General features: G+C 37.6%; 1 protein-coding gene across 1 annotated transcript; it reads left to right on the plus strand.

Moving 5' to 3' along the window:
* Positions 1-257: 257 nt before the first annotated feature.
* LOC124131191 (proactivator polypeptide-like 1) lies at positions 258-11,516 on the plus strand. Its single transcript, XM_048400827.1, has 10 exons — positions 258-328; positions 536-627; positions 1,059-1,121; positions 1,341-1,397; positions 1,773-1,850; positions 2,097-2,171; positions 2,353-2,418; positions 2,723-2,779; positions 10,517-10,571; positions 11,433-11,516. Exons 1-9 carry the CDS (start codon positions 283-285, stop codon positions 10,562-10,564), a joined length of 582 nt encoding a protein of 193 aa, XP_048256784.1. The 5' UTR covers positions 258-282; the 3' UTR covers positions 10,565-10,571; positions 11,433-11,516.
* Positions 11,517-14,664: the final 3,148 nt, after the last annotated feature.

A 14,664-nucleotide genomic window follows, 5' to 3' on the forward strand; every position in this document is an offset into this window, starting at 1 on the left:
AGTAGGTGGCAAAGAGATCTAATCGAGAGAGATATCAAAAACAGGTTATTTTATTAAGAACGCGACAATTATTGTCTCAACATGTGTAGGTTTCAAACAGAGAATATTCGTTAAGAACAGGACATCTCTCTGAATCGTCTAATTGAATTAGTTTGCTGTTAATTAAAGCCATCCTACTGTGCGCTGTGATTGACTAAGTCACCAACTATGAAGAATCGGAACATATATAAAGCTTTTCATTTAAACACATCACAACAGTTGAATTTCTCAGCTTCAAGGACAATGAAGACTTTTTTCGCATTTGTAGTCGCTGTTGTAGCAAGCCAAGGTGAGTGTTTTAAATGGCCATGCCTTCTAACTATCCACTTCTCAGTAGATACGATGGTCGTGGCTAAGGCGCAGCAATATGATATTTACGGAAATCCAATTATGTGCATTAATTCTTTTTCTGATGTGTTCGAATCTAAACATATTTACATTAATTATTTTTTGACTAAAGTTGACGCGTTGACGTTTTATATTTACATGTTTTCAGCTATGGCCCTGCCGATACAGGATGGAAATGATGAGTGCGCTGATTGCATCACTTTCATTACTGATCGCCAGGAGATGGAACTCGAATCGATTGTACGTAAATAATACTGACTGTATCCCATGATGGTTCGTAAAAATCGTGCTATTTCCAAACGTGCCCACTAACATATACGTACATGTTTAGAACATTATCTTTTTGATTATACACTAATGGTTTATACCCCTACCCTCAATATAATACTTAAAGTAATGGGACCAGTCAACCAAGTGTTCGTTTCGGAATCTACTTCTGAATTTTCCAATTTCCCAAAATAAATGGGATCTGTCCAGTCTTTGGTAGAATATTGTACTGAACCCTACTCTCATATATTTATCAGTATTCTATCTACTACACATAGATCTATTACTACATATATTTAAAGATAAGTTTACCCCAGAACGTAAGGAGGTAAACATGTCACAAATACACTCATGTCTCTTCTCCAGATCTATTGTACTGAGTTTTTATATAACATGTGTTTCAGGAAGAACAGGAAGCAAAAATGAACAACGTCTGTTCTTCAATGGAACCCAGCAAGGTGGAAGAGGTGAGATAAATAATAGTTCTCAATAGTAAACAAACGCATTTCATAAACAACAAGATCAGATGTTTCATTGCAAAGAGCAATGTACTGAATATATCACAAGGTAGATAATTAAAAAGGTACAATAATCTATATTCATAGCAAACTGTGTTGATCCTTAACGCTGTGAATTAGATAAACTAATATTCTTGAAGCTAATATTATAAAAACGCGTATTTGCAGTGTAAGACAAAAGTGCAGAAAATATGCCAGAAGAAGAAGGACAAAGTCAACAGTCAGGTAACTGTTAATTTTTACATCATCAGAAATCCTGCTCCAATCAATGGACTTATCATGAAGCACAAGATTGCGTCAGCTTACATTTGCATATACTGACATCATGAAAAAGGTGATTGATGCAAAAAGTTCAGGAAAGTACCAATCAGATGGAATTTAGATACCCGGGGAAGGAGATGGAAAACTCTATATCAGCATTTCAGCTTACATTTCCTTTATCAGAATAATAACCTTTACCATGATTTCACTGAGTTACACAAAATGCTGAGAATTGGACTATGATTTTACCCTTTAACTCTATAATTATTATTGTACACTGCGAGTAAGCAAAAGGATTTTGTTTTACAACATATCATGTAATTGTGTTCACCTTCATAGAGCCCTGAAGCCATCTGTAAAGCCACCAAGTACTGCCCGTCGCTTGATACCGCCAACATGAACACACCTACAAACAAGGCAAGATTAATACCTAGTACCAGTCCTCTAGTCAACAGGTTTAGTGAGTATAACTCATCAAACTTACACACAATCAAATGAATGTCTTAACGTGTTCATGATTTGTACAATTTACTGGGTTCGAAAGTAGGTTCGTCTTTCGTCACACTTATTGTGCTGCAATATTATTGTTACATTGGTTACAATCGAAAGTTTAAAAACTGTAGGCATAATGATGCATTCAATTTGTCATTTCATGTTTCGTAGGTTCAAGGGAGAAGGCGATGCAAGGACTGCAAGAACTTTCTAAAAGACGTCAAAGAAAGGCAAATGGTCACTGTTGTGAGTAACAAATATTGAGAAGGTTTAATCACTCCTATGTTGGTCTGGCACATTTACATTATTTCCCAAACTACATAAAACATGTACCATCTTGTTTTAAGTAAAATAACTAATCGTACACGTTGATGTAATGCAATCATAAAATCATGACAACGTGTAGTTAAAAACGTTTCTTTTACAGGCCTCTGTGAAGGAACTGATCGAAACCATGTTCTGTGAAAAGCTCAGCGAAGACCGTCAGGAACAGGTGTGTATATAGTTATCCAATCATTGTTCAGTTTTCTGATTATGATATAAATTCAGTAGTTCTTTCCTTATTGTAGTCCTAGACAATCCATGTGTTTGACACCATGAGTATCGGATACAATGACGTGCACCATTCAAGTCAGCAAGCCTGACCATCTGATCCCGTAGGTCGCCCCTCATATTGTGTTACAGTTAATTTCATAATCAGTCATGATATATATTCTTATATCATTATATAATGTGTGTATGTATACAATTTCACGTTCATCTAATTATGTTTGAGCATTCTGTGTACTCTGTTTCAGTGTGCTGACTTTCTAGATGCAGCAATCGAAATGGAAATCGAGCTACTAGATTTGGTGGTAAGTAAATGTTGGATGTATAAGTGAGATACTCATTGTTTTGATATATACATAAACTTACACTTTACAGCCATATATGTCGATTTCTTAAGACATATCCATTAAGGACACTTATCAATATGTATGATCGGAATGAAGTATAAAACCTGGATAGTAAGAGTTAAAAGACTACTGAACACGTCCCATTTTAATTCTGGAAACCCAAAAGTCCAGAAACTCTACGCTCTTTGCCCAGTCTCGGTTAAAGGTATTTACAAAATTAAACATGCCGTTTTCATGGGAACATACCAAGGAAGAAAAAATGAAAAAAAAAATGTTCAAAAACTCAATATTTAGACTATGTCGCCCATGGGCCTGCCCATGGGCGAAGTGTGGCCCATGGGCCTGCCCATGGGCGAAGTCTGGCCCATGGGTAGGCCCATGGGCAGGCCCATGGGCGAGAATATGTTCCTTTACTTAAAACTCATGTTTTTGTTTCGCAAATACATTTAATGTATTCATTCAAGTATCATGACACAAAATTTAATTCATTTTAACTTAATTCAACGATTTTATAACGATATTGAAATATTTCGCCCATGGGCGAGAAAAAGGTTTGGCCCATGGGCGAGAATATGTTCCTTTACTTAAAACTCATGTTTTTGTTTCACAAATACTTTTAATGTATTCATTCAAGTATCATGACACAAAATTTAACTCATTTTAACTTAATTCAACGATTTTATAGCGATATTGAAATATTTCGCCCATGGGCGAGAAAAAGGTTTGGCCCATGGGCGAGTATATGTTCCTGTACTTAAAACTCATGATTTTGTTTCGCAAATACATTAAATGTATTCATTGAAGTATCATGACACAAAATTAAACTCATTTTAACTTAATTCAACGATTTTATAGCGATATTGAAATATTTCGCCCATGGGCGAGAAAAAGGTTTGGCCCATGGGTAGGCCCATGGGCAGGCCCATGGGCGAGAATATGTTCCTTTACTTAAAACTCATGTTTTTGTTTCGCAAATACATTTAATGTATTCATTCAAGTATCATGACACAAAATTTAACTCTTTTTAACTTAATTCAACGATTTTATAGCGATATTGAAATATTTCGCCCATGGGCGAGAAAAAGGTTTGGCCCATGGGCGAGTATATGTTCCTTTACTCAAAACTCATGTTTTTGTTTCGCAAATACATTAAATGTATTTATTCTAGTATCATGACACAAAATTTAACTAATTTTTACTTAATTCAACTATTTTACGGCGTTATTAAAATATTTCGCCCATGTTTTCGTCAGTCCCTTTCAAGCATCAACTAACTGTTTGCAAAGTATATTGTATCATGTGAAATATACTTTATATTATATCATTACATTACTATTTAAAAAGGGCATTTGGTTGGATGTTTCCTTTAGTTCTACAAATTTCACCTGTTTTACATATTGTAGCGATCTTTAATGAACCCGGCCTTACCTCTCAAAACGTTTTGACAGTTTATCATACGAATTCATGTGCGTGTACTCTAATTCATTGGAGTTATTTTCCACAACATTAAATTTTAGTTACTTTCTATTTCATTTCCCATTTAATGTCCCGTTGATACATCACACTGGGCAATTACGTGACACCAGGTATGCAATATACAGGTACGCGTGCGCGTATTTTAATGAAAAAAAACTATTCGTCTTTTATTGCATAACGTTTGGCTGAATATCTTACATTCTAATGAAATCTCGAAATATTTTTTTAATTACATGCGGTTTCGAACTGACCAGTGGGAATTATGTTCCAATGCGATTGAGGAAAACGTGAGTGAATATTGTGACACTAAAGCAACTTTTAACTGCATTGTCACTTTTGGTATGAAAATGGTAACAGTTCAGAAAAAACAACAGCCTTCTTATGATAATTCTCATTAGTACGTTGTATCTAATTACAGTGTCGGCCTTATTTACAGGTGATTCTACAATACCTGCTCTCGGTCAATTACGATCTACCACACCACGCGTGAATAAACAGTTATGCAGGTGTTGCTGTGGGCAAATACCTAGCCTGAAAATGTTTATTTTTTTTAGGATACATGTTTTACAAATGTTCGTTGATATGTGGATATATTAAGCACAAAGACAAAAAAATGTTTATGAAAGATGAATTAGTGCCTTGATATATTCATCGAGATGTGTATCATCGTGTAATGGGGTCATTCAATAAACGTATGTTTGGAGGAGATATCAAAGGAGCCGCCCAATATACACAGTGTCGTCCGGTGAACTACCACCCCACCCTGTCCATTAGAGTTATTTAATCGGTACACAAATATATTTGATGCGGTGTCAGTGCGGAAGGAGTTTGAATTACGTCCGCCAGTTGTCACAGAAATCCTCAAAGTATAGAAACAATAAACAAGGTCAATCCGTACTAATTACCTAGTGACGCACGTAACAACGACTGTCAATAGGGAAAATGGTGAAAACAAATTGAAATAGATTTTAATAAAACATTATTGTACTACATAACTCGCAAAAGCGGTGCCTAAAATTGTTTGACCGTGTTATGTGTGTTGTAAACTGACGAATAGCAAGTAATTGTCATGCTGTACGCATGGTTCCATATACAAATTCAGTTATACAACCGGTATGAAACTGAGAACTGAGATACCAAGTACAACCTGCATTTACACACGGAAGCAATATACTTGTGTGTATGCCCTCTCCTCTAAAAAATGTATCACTAAAGTATTTGCATTGTAATAAATATAGTAATGATAAAACTTGGTAATTTGGTAGGTCTCCGACAGATATGATTTTCAGTTTTTTTACACCTTTGATTGATACGGATTACGTACCTGTTGTCTAGTCACTGTCTCTAATGTATCTGCTTGTTAGAAATTTCAAATGTCTTGTTATAGCACTGTTCCTAAAATACGGCAGTTTCTTTTATCGGGTATAAATAGTTGATTCGTCTTGTCACGCAGTCATTTTTTACTTGATCGAATGATTTCCACAAAAAATTACGGCAGAGAGTTTTGTATTTTATTATATTTTTAGAAGATTTTAGAAGATGCTTACATCACTGTATCTCAGAACGTAAAACTGATAACATTCAAACATGTAATTAGTACACAGTTAATTGTTACATATAATTTCCTGCATATTCCTTTTTGAACAAAAAGCCTACATGTATACTGATATCGGTGTCCACTGTTAAAAGGGTATTAGTGCAGTCAGCCATGGTAAATGGAGAGACAATAATAAGGTGATTAATTATAGTCTGTTGCAGAATATGCGGTATAAGTGTAGTCATTGATACATATACACATTACACATATACAGATGAAATACACGATATGATGCAGTGCAAGAACAAATTAAGATACGGTTTCTATTAAAAATAATTATACGATTTCGGATTTAATTGGCATGTTTAAATTTTCAGGCCAACACGGCTGAGATACAGCATCGGCATACTCAACTGGAGTTGTTTTCTGCCGGTCGTATGTTCATTGTTTGACTGAGCACACTCGTGTCGGGGTTTCGATATTTTCTTCTCTTTGTTGGCAGCCTGCCACCGGTCTGAATTTTGAGAAAGGTCTCAGCATGGGACTGTTAATTACTTCTTAATGATGTCTACAAGCTTACAAACTTGTAGATGTTGGGTGCGGTTAGGACCAAACTTTTTCAGCTCAGAGTGTTAGTGGTCCTGGAACCCATAGTGTCAAACAGGTTCTGCACAAAACGTCCATCAGATTCTACTGTTCAGCAACATTGTCACTGAATTTCAGAACTCTGGCATGATATAATAATCAAGGATTTCGAAGGTGAACGAGGGGAAAGGCAGACGCACGTGGATTTACCCTCAGGTTATTATTGTCTGGAGTTCACATTTTGGGGCATTTCATATACTAATTGAACAGAGTTCACCTGCACATGTCCACTTTAGTGATACAGACTGTAACCAAAAATGCAATGAGCCGTAGCTCTTAATCCCTTATAACAACGGTAACAACAACCAGGGTGAGGACACAGTAAGGTTAAACCGTGTCCAACAAACAATCTGAGGTGGCTATCTCCCATCAAGTCAGCTCTGTTTTTAAGCGCATAGTTATGTTTTTACATATTGAAATAAAAGGAATTTAAAAAATTATATTTAACAAACCTACACATAACCAAATACAAAACTTTATAACCCTCTCTAGACTTAGTTCCAATTAACCTGGATCATTCAACTCGCTCACGAAGGTCGTATGCGACTTTAAAGTGAATACGTCTACAGTGTACAAGTAACTTTTAACTGTATCATATATACTCATGATGAGCAATTATTTTCGTTCCTAATTCGAATGAGCACATTCTGAGGCTAAATCTGCAAAAGGACAGATAAAATATTTCTTTGTACAATGCAAACGATACAAACGTAGCGGCTGATAATAGAGACAATGATTTAATAATCTGCAATATATCAAGTGTTCTCGTTCAATCTATTGTACATATTGAAGTGATTGTAAAGTTTCAAGGAGTACTAAAATGTTGTGGTATTATGAATGTATTTAGAATATGAATAGCGAAAAACAGTCACCATATCGGATGTACATGTATAACTTGTCTTCCAACACCACGCTTGTGCCGAGGCCCATGGTCATAAAATTAATCGGTCCCATAAAAGGAGCAAATAGTTTCGCAGATACTTCTTGCTATGGTTCACTCACAATTGTCAGACGACCTAATCATCAGTCAGACCAGTCAAGTGTGACCAGCGTACCTGCCTGGTTTTGGCTCCTAATTACTGAACTGCCCAATACTTTCATACTGTGGGCAAAGTAAGCGGCCTCGTTGAGTGATACAGACTAACCAGATTATGATTGTGTTTGTAAGTTGCGTTTAATCTGTGTCGGATTGCAGTTGTTTTATTAGTCAAGACTAGGGGTAGTTTTTTCAATGAAACCTTTTAGCCGTTGAGTTTGTTTTGCATTCATTTCATTAAATACATTGTTAGGTAGAATAATAACACGTTATATGGATAAAACATCTCCCTAATCTGATTATAATCTCACATGTACTCTAAGTACCGTACTATATTACTTTGCGGAGACACTGAGTATAATTTTTTAGTTGGCATTGTATGCTGTCTGAATGACTTTACAAATCCCTGCATTCAATAGACCCGTGAAGATCTTCAACAAACCATTCTTGGCGTAAAAGGGCGACAGCGCTTGTCGTAAGAAGCGACTACCGGGATCGGGTGGTCAGGCTCGCTGACTTGGTTGATGCATGTCATCGTATCCCAATTGGTGGATCGATGCACATGATGTCAATCACTGGATTGTCTGGTCCAGACTCGATTATTTACAGACCGCCGTCATACAGCTGAAATATTGCTAAGTGTGGCGTTATACAACTAACAAACAAACAAAACACAATAAGAGAAAGTGTATGAGTACTAAAACTTGCAATAGATATGCGTACCCTACGTACACACATGAGTCCCATTCGACAGTCTACAACACACGAATAACTGTCAAACAAGTTTGGGTACCCCTTATGTTCAGGCAAGTTATTTAGTTCGATAATTTTGTATTAAAATCCTTTTCAATTTGTTTTCATCCTTTTCCCCTATTCCATGCATGTTTATGTTGCTACATCTTATTGCTCATGTTTCCAAGTATTGTAAAACACTTTAATGTTTCTCCTTCTTAATCTAACGTTGTAACATTTCCGGTCATTGCCATCATCTAATACACAAGAGATGATACCAAGACATATTTTATTCGGTTTTATGGTCTATGCGGTCTTACAATTGATTTTATTAGTCTTTAAATCTTATGTCTAGTAAATATTTTCACAAACAGGGCTGTTAACTGATATAAGGAATGTAACATCCAGTTGAGGACTGAATACGACGTACGTTAGACTGGTAACGACATTTCTACAATTAATATTTTGAATAAGCCGTTAATACGCCAGTTGTGACAGGGATGATGGTATGGTAGATGTAGCAGACATATTGACAGCCGTTGTTACGCGAGTCACTAGGTTATTAGTACGGCATTGGCCTTGTTGATTGGTACTATACTTTCTGTGGCCACTGGCGGACGTAATTCAAACTCCTTCCACACTGACATCGCACCAAATATATTTGTGTACCGATCACATAACTCTTACTGACAGGGTAGGGTGGTAGTTCACGCGAAACGGACGACACTGTGTATATTGAGCGGCTCCTTTGATATCGCCTCACAACATACTTTTAATGAATGACCAATTAAACGATGATACACATCAGGATCGCGGAGAAAATACAAGCTTCGTTCGCGTTGAATATATATATCAAGGCACAAATTCATCTTTCATAAACTTTTTGTGTCTTGGTGCTTAATATATCCACATATCAACGAAAATATGTAATACATGTATCCACAAAAATATACATGTACAGGCTAGGTATTTGCCTACAGCAACACCTGCATAACTGTTTATTCACGCGTGGTGTGGCAGATTGTAATTGACCGACAACAAGTATTGTAGAATCACCTGTAAATAAGGCCGACACTGTAATTAGACAACGTACTAATGAGAATATGAGAATTATCATTAGAAGGCTGTTACGTTTTTCTTAACTATTACCATTTTCATACCAAAAGTGACAATGCAGTTAAAAGTTGCTTTAGTGTCACAATATTCACTCACGTTTTCCTCAATCGCATTGAAACATAATTCCTACTGGTCAGTTCGACACTGCTTGTAATTAAATAATTATTTCGAGATTTCGTTAGAATGTAAGATATTCAGCCAAACGTTATGCAATAAAAGTTTATGCAATAAAAGTTTCTTTCCATTAAAATACGCGCACGCGTACCTGTCACGTAATTGCACAGTGGGATGTATCAACGGGTCATAAAATGGGAAATGAAATAGAAACTAACTAAAATTTAATGTTGTACACGCACATGAATTCGTATGATAAACTGCCAAAACGTTTTGAGAGATAAGACCGGGTTCATTAAAGATGTTGGGTGCGGTTAGGACCAAACTTTTTCAGCTCAGAGTGTTAGTGGTCCTGGAACCCATAGTGTCAAACAGGTTCTGCACAATACGTCAATCAGATTCTACTGTTCAACAGCATTGTCACTGAATTTCAGAACTCTGGCATGATATAATAATCAAGGATTTCGAAGGCAAAACCTTTTCTCGCGAAATATTTCAATAAATCTGTAAAATAGCTGAATTGAGTAAAATTGAGTTACATTATGTGCCATGAAAATAGTAAGAACACCTGCATGTATTTGCGAAACAAAAACATAAATTTTAAGTAAAGGAAAATATTCTCGCCCATGGGCCAAACCCTTTTCTCGCCCATGGGCGAAATATTTCAATATCGCTATAAAATCGTTGAATTAAGTTAAAATGAGTTAAATTTTGTGTCATGATACTTGAATGAATACATTAAATGTATTTGCGAAACAAAAACATGAGTTTTAAGTAAAGGAACATATTCTCGCCCATGGGCAGGCCCATGGGCGACATAGTCTAAATATTGAGTTTTTGAACATTTTTTTTTTCATTTTTTCTTCCTTGGTATGTTCCCATGAAAACGGCATGTTTAATTTTGTAAATACCTTTAACCGAGACTGGGCAAAGAGCGTAGAGTTTCTGGACTTTTGGGTTTCCAGAATTAAAATGGGACGTGTTGACTGTTTATTTAATTAAAAATATGTAAAAGAATGGAACTTTTTTTTAATTACAGAATGTTAAAACGTCATGCAAACTACTTGGTATGTGTGGTGCCAACTAGTTGTAAGGTGAGTTGTATTGAACGTGATATAGGCGAGGTAAGGTGAAGTGAGGCGGGATGAGTTTTAACATCGCGTTCAAGATTATTGCACTCCATGTGGCGGCTTGTTCTTGTCCGGACTTTATAGTGCTTGCTCACTGAGATGCCATGTCGCAGTTTCACATCGAAACCCCACTCTGACACATTATACTCAGACACCGAGCCGGCCAGTGCTTGTTGATGGTTGATGTTGCGCTAAAGGACACACGGGTGCTTTTGAACATTGCTACTCTCCTTTTACAAATTGAAATTATGTACTGTTTCGTGTTGATTCCCAAATTGAAATAGTATGTTAATCCAGAAGTCTGAACGTAAAAGAACTTCGTGTGAAACCAACAAACAACCAGCATGTTGTATACAATCAACAAATGAATTACAAAAATTAACTGGGTTTACAAATCAGGACAAATTACTCCACAGTAATTACAATGGCGCCTCGGGCAGACGCCCTGTCCAATACACCGCGGAGGTTTTCCTTCTGTCTACGCAATAGTTACACCGCTGTCTGAGGAACAAGTTTCGGTTGGAACTATTGACTGTTTGTTTCGTTTACTTCAACGCCACAATCAGCACTATTCCAGCTATATGAAGGCCTGTCTGAACCAGACACGCAATCAGCCAAATTACCGAGTCTGACCACTCGACCCATTAAGTCGCCTCTAACGACCAGCATAGGTGGATTGGGAGAAATACTTACTCTGGACCAATGGTCTTCTGCTCCCCGGACGGATGCTCTGTCCACTTTCCTGATGACTAGTCATGATATGAAATATTCTAACATTATTACACATGACACGGTTAACTTCAGTGTGTATTTTTGGTATTGCAGATGCTGACAATGCTGCCTCTCGATCCTTCATCGCCCACGAACAACGTCACGTGTAAAACATTGTCAATAAAACTTTGCATTTGACCAGAGTACTGTTGTTGCTTGGACGGTTTATGTGAGATATGGAGATCATTTGTTGAACCTGTGTCATATAATAGGCACGTGAACATTATTTAGCAATCGAATCCTAGTGGAACGCCATTTATCACACCATACATAACATAGACTCTCGACAGTCAAGAACGCAAAGAAACTGGTCCAGGCTGGTCAACTGATGATCAAATGAAACTACTTTAACACGTTTTTCTATTATCGTTCTATTTTGAGGATAGAGGAAGTGAGTTGGGTTTGGTTTGTCCAAGGAACGGAACTCTGCACGGCGAATAGCGGCGCCTCAGACGACTGAACCACTCGCATCCTCATCCTTGAGGATAGACCATTATGCGGTGAACTAAATACTCAGAACCAGACATTATACGATTAAATGAGGAAACACATGTATACAGGATCAAGACAAATGGACATAATAAGTTGTCACCAGTTAATTCCTGAAACAAATTGAAATAAAACGGTTATTGGCAAATGAACCCATTACGATTACTATTTTCCACACATTTCCTAAGAAGATAAACAGAACGAAGCTATCGCTTGTACAGCAAAGAGTGAGTGCGTTTAGGTTAACGCCTCTTTGAACAGTACGTCAGTTTCATCAGCACTCGTGATGGGTGCTATAATGCTGTCACACATGGGTGCTCTTGAATATTGATACTCTCTTTTGATTAATTGAAATTATATTCACTGCTCCACGGCTCAGTCATATATATCCGCTTCACCCACGGGAACTTTACCGGGGAGCATGTAAATGTACAGTGACAAAGACAATAAGGAGACATGTAAGGTTCAACCATTTCATTGCATGGTACAAGTGACGGGTAATCGTGACCTAGTGTCGCACGGGATATGATGTGGTAGTGCATGGTTGCCTAGTATTGGACAATAAGTGAAGGAAACATTACATTCCTTAGAACTATTATCAGATGGATACCAGACCTATCCTTCATTTGAATGGTTAAAGCTTCACTAACGTTACAAACTTTTAACTCAGAACTAATCAACTTGAAATATTTGAATAAACTTTAATTTTAAAGTCTCTGCAATGAGCATGACCTTTCACGGGGCACAAAGTGCTCTTGTCTCACAGGGTAAGAGATTCAGTCTAACTAGTGGTCTGGTGACTCTCTTGGAACATCTCCTTTCAGTCTCTAGAAAGGCCTTTCCTCCAGTGACACCTCCTTAATTGTACAAGAATCAATACTTCATAAAGAACGATCGGACGCCATCAACTTAGCCTTCTTAGACAGTTCAAAAGCGTTTGACGCAGTACCTGCTATACATAGATGAACTGTGAGAGAAACTGTCCACCAGCAAACTTGGTGCAGTGATCTTGGATATCCATGTAATGGCACCAACTCAAGCGGACGATATAGCAATTGTTAGTCCAGTATCAGCAAATCTGCAGAAGATGATGACCATATGTGAAAGATATAGTTCAGACTGGCGGTTCTCTTTTTATCTCCTTCCAAGAGCCAGATAGTCAGATATAGTGACAGAAAAGCAGCTACTTCTAGTGTTGTACTCTATGGACGTGATATCCCAGTGACAAATGAGCTTAAGCACGTTGGTTATATTGAACACTGAATTTAACTCATTGTAGAGAACTCTGGAGAGCTGCTCAAAGATGAAAGCATCAGCCATGGCCCTCGTCAAATCGGGACTGCATGAACGCGCTCTAAACCCCATGACAAGCTCAAAACTTATTACGGCAATTTGTATCCCAAAGGCTATGTTTGGTGTTACGGTCGTTGATTTCCAAGGCAGAAAATCTGGCTATAGAAGGAGCACAGAGGTCCATTCTCAAAATGGCACAGGGTCTTCCACGTCATACTAGGTCTGACATAGTTCATGCTCTTCCCGGCTGGCTCCCCATAGAATCACTTATCAACATCAGGAAACTATTCTTTCTTGGCCACCTCTGTAATTGTTCTAATCATCTGCTTTCTAAGAAGGTTTTTATGACTCGTATCTCCATGTCTATATACATAAGTGTTCATCCACAAGTATGGGCTTTGTCCCAGACATATGTCGCATCCTCCACAAGTATTCATTATCCTGTCACCTGGAGGCATTTCTTAGTTCCAGTACATCCCTGGAGCGGAAGATATGGAAAAGGACAGTCAAAGAAGCCGTGAATACTTTTGAAGTGCCAGCATGGCGGGAAAGACTTTCATCAGAAACCGACACTGTGCACTTTGAGAGTATTCATCCGGATGTGACCCCACACGTGGCGGGGAGGATAGCTCGAGAGTGTCCTGAGCTAAAGGCAGCTGCCTGTTTTGCTGTCCACATTTGTGCGATGTGGAGACCGGGGAAATTACATGGTATCTGTTCACAGTGTGGTATTAACTACCATGACTTACTGACTCACGTACGGTGCCACTGTGTGAGTAGGAGAACAATAAGAGAGAACTTATGGTGTGACATTGTGTGTATAGGTCCCGTTGACATCAGCGTTGAAATCCACAACAAATCAGGCTATGTTTGCTGTCCTGTAAGCCACCTTTGGATACTGATCCAGATACGAGTCGCTCTTACTCACGAAGTGAAATTCGAGGACTATACCGCTTTCATTATATGGACGGAATTTACTAACAAAATACGTTACCACAGTGGTATATGGTGGTATTCTCTGACAATGTAATAATTTTCATGTAATTATCTTTAATATTATACCTTGTAACTCTCCTATGGAGGAATAAAAGTATATATAAAAGTACTTCTCCCTTTCTTTTAATACTTTTAATTACCTCTGCACAAAGTTTCTTGGAGGCTTTCATGCGAGGAATTCAGATTATATACACATTTAGAGTACTGTTTTATAACATGACGCATGGTACCGCGCTTCTGTACATGCTGGGTCCGAGTTCCCAATCTGTAATAAAATCTGGTCATCTCCTTTCAGTCGTGCATCCTGTAAAGATTTGTCAGCATTTGTATCACATCTGATAAGGGCCTCTTGTTTTGTCTTCAAGGATGTTTCATCAACAATAACTTTAGTCTTTTTAATGATGACACACTCCTCAGGAAGTATATGATTTGATCGCCTTCACACTTTTTGTCCTGAGTTATTTTGGATCTAAGAACAATCCTTGTCATTTTAAGGGATGGTTAAGAG

Source organism: Haliotis rufescens, unplaced genomic scaffold (assembly GCF_023055435.1).
Source record: "Haliotis rufescens isolate VD_foot unplaced genomic scaffold, xgHalRufe1.0.p SCAF_20, whole genome shotgun sequence".
NCBI classification, from domain to species: domain Eukaryota; kingdom Metazoa; phylum Mollusca; class Gastropoda; order Lepetellida; family Haliotidae; genus Haliotis; species Haliotis rufescens.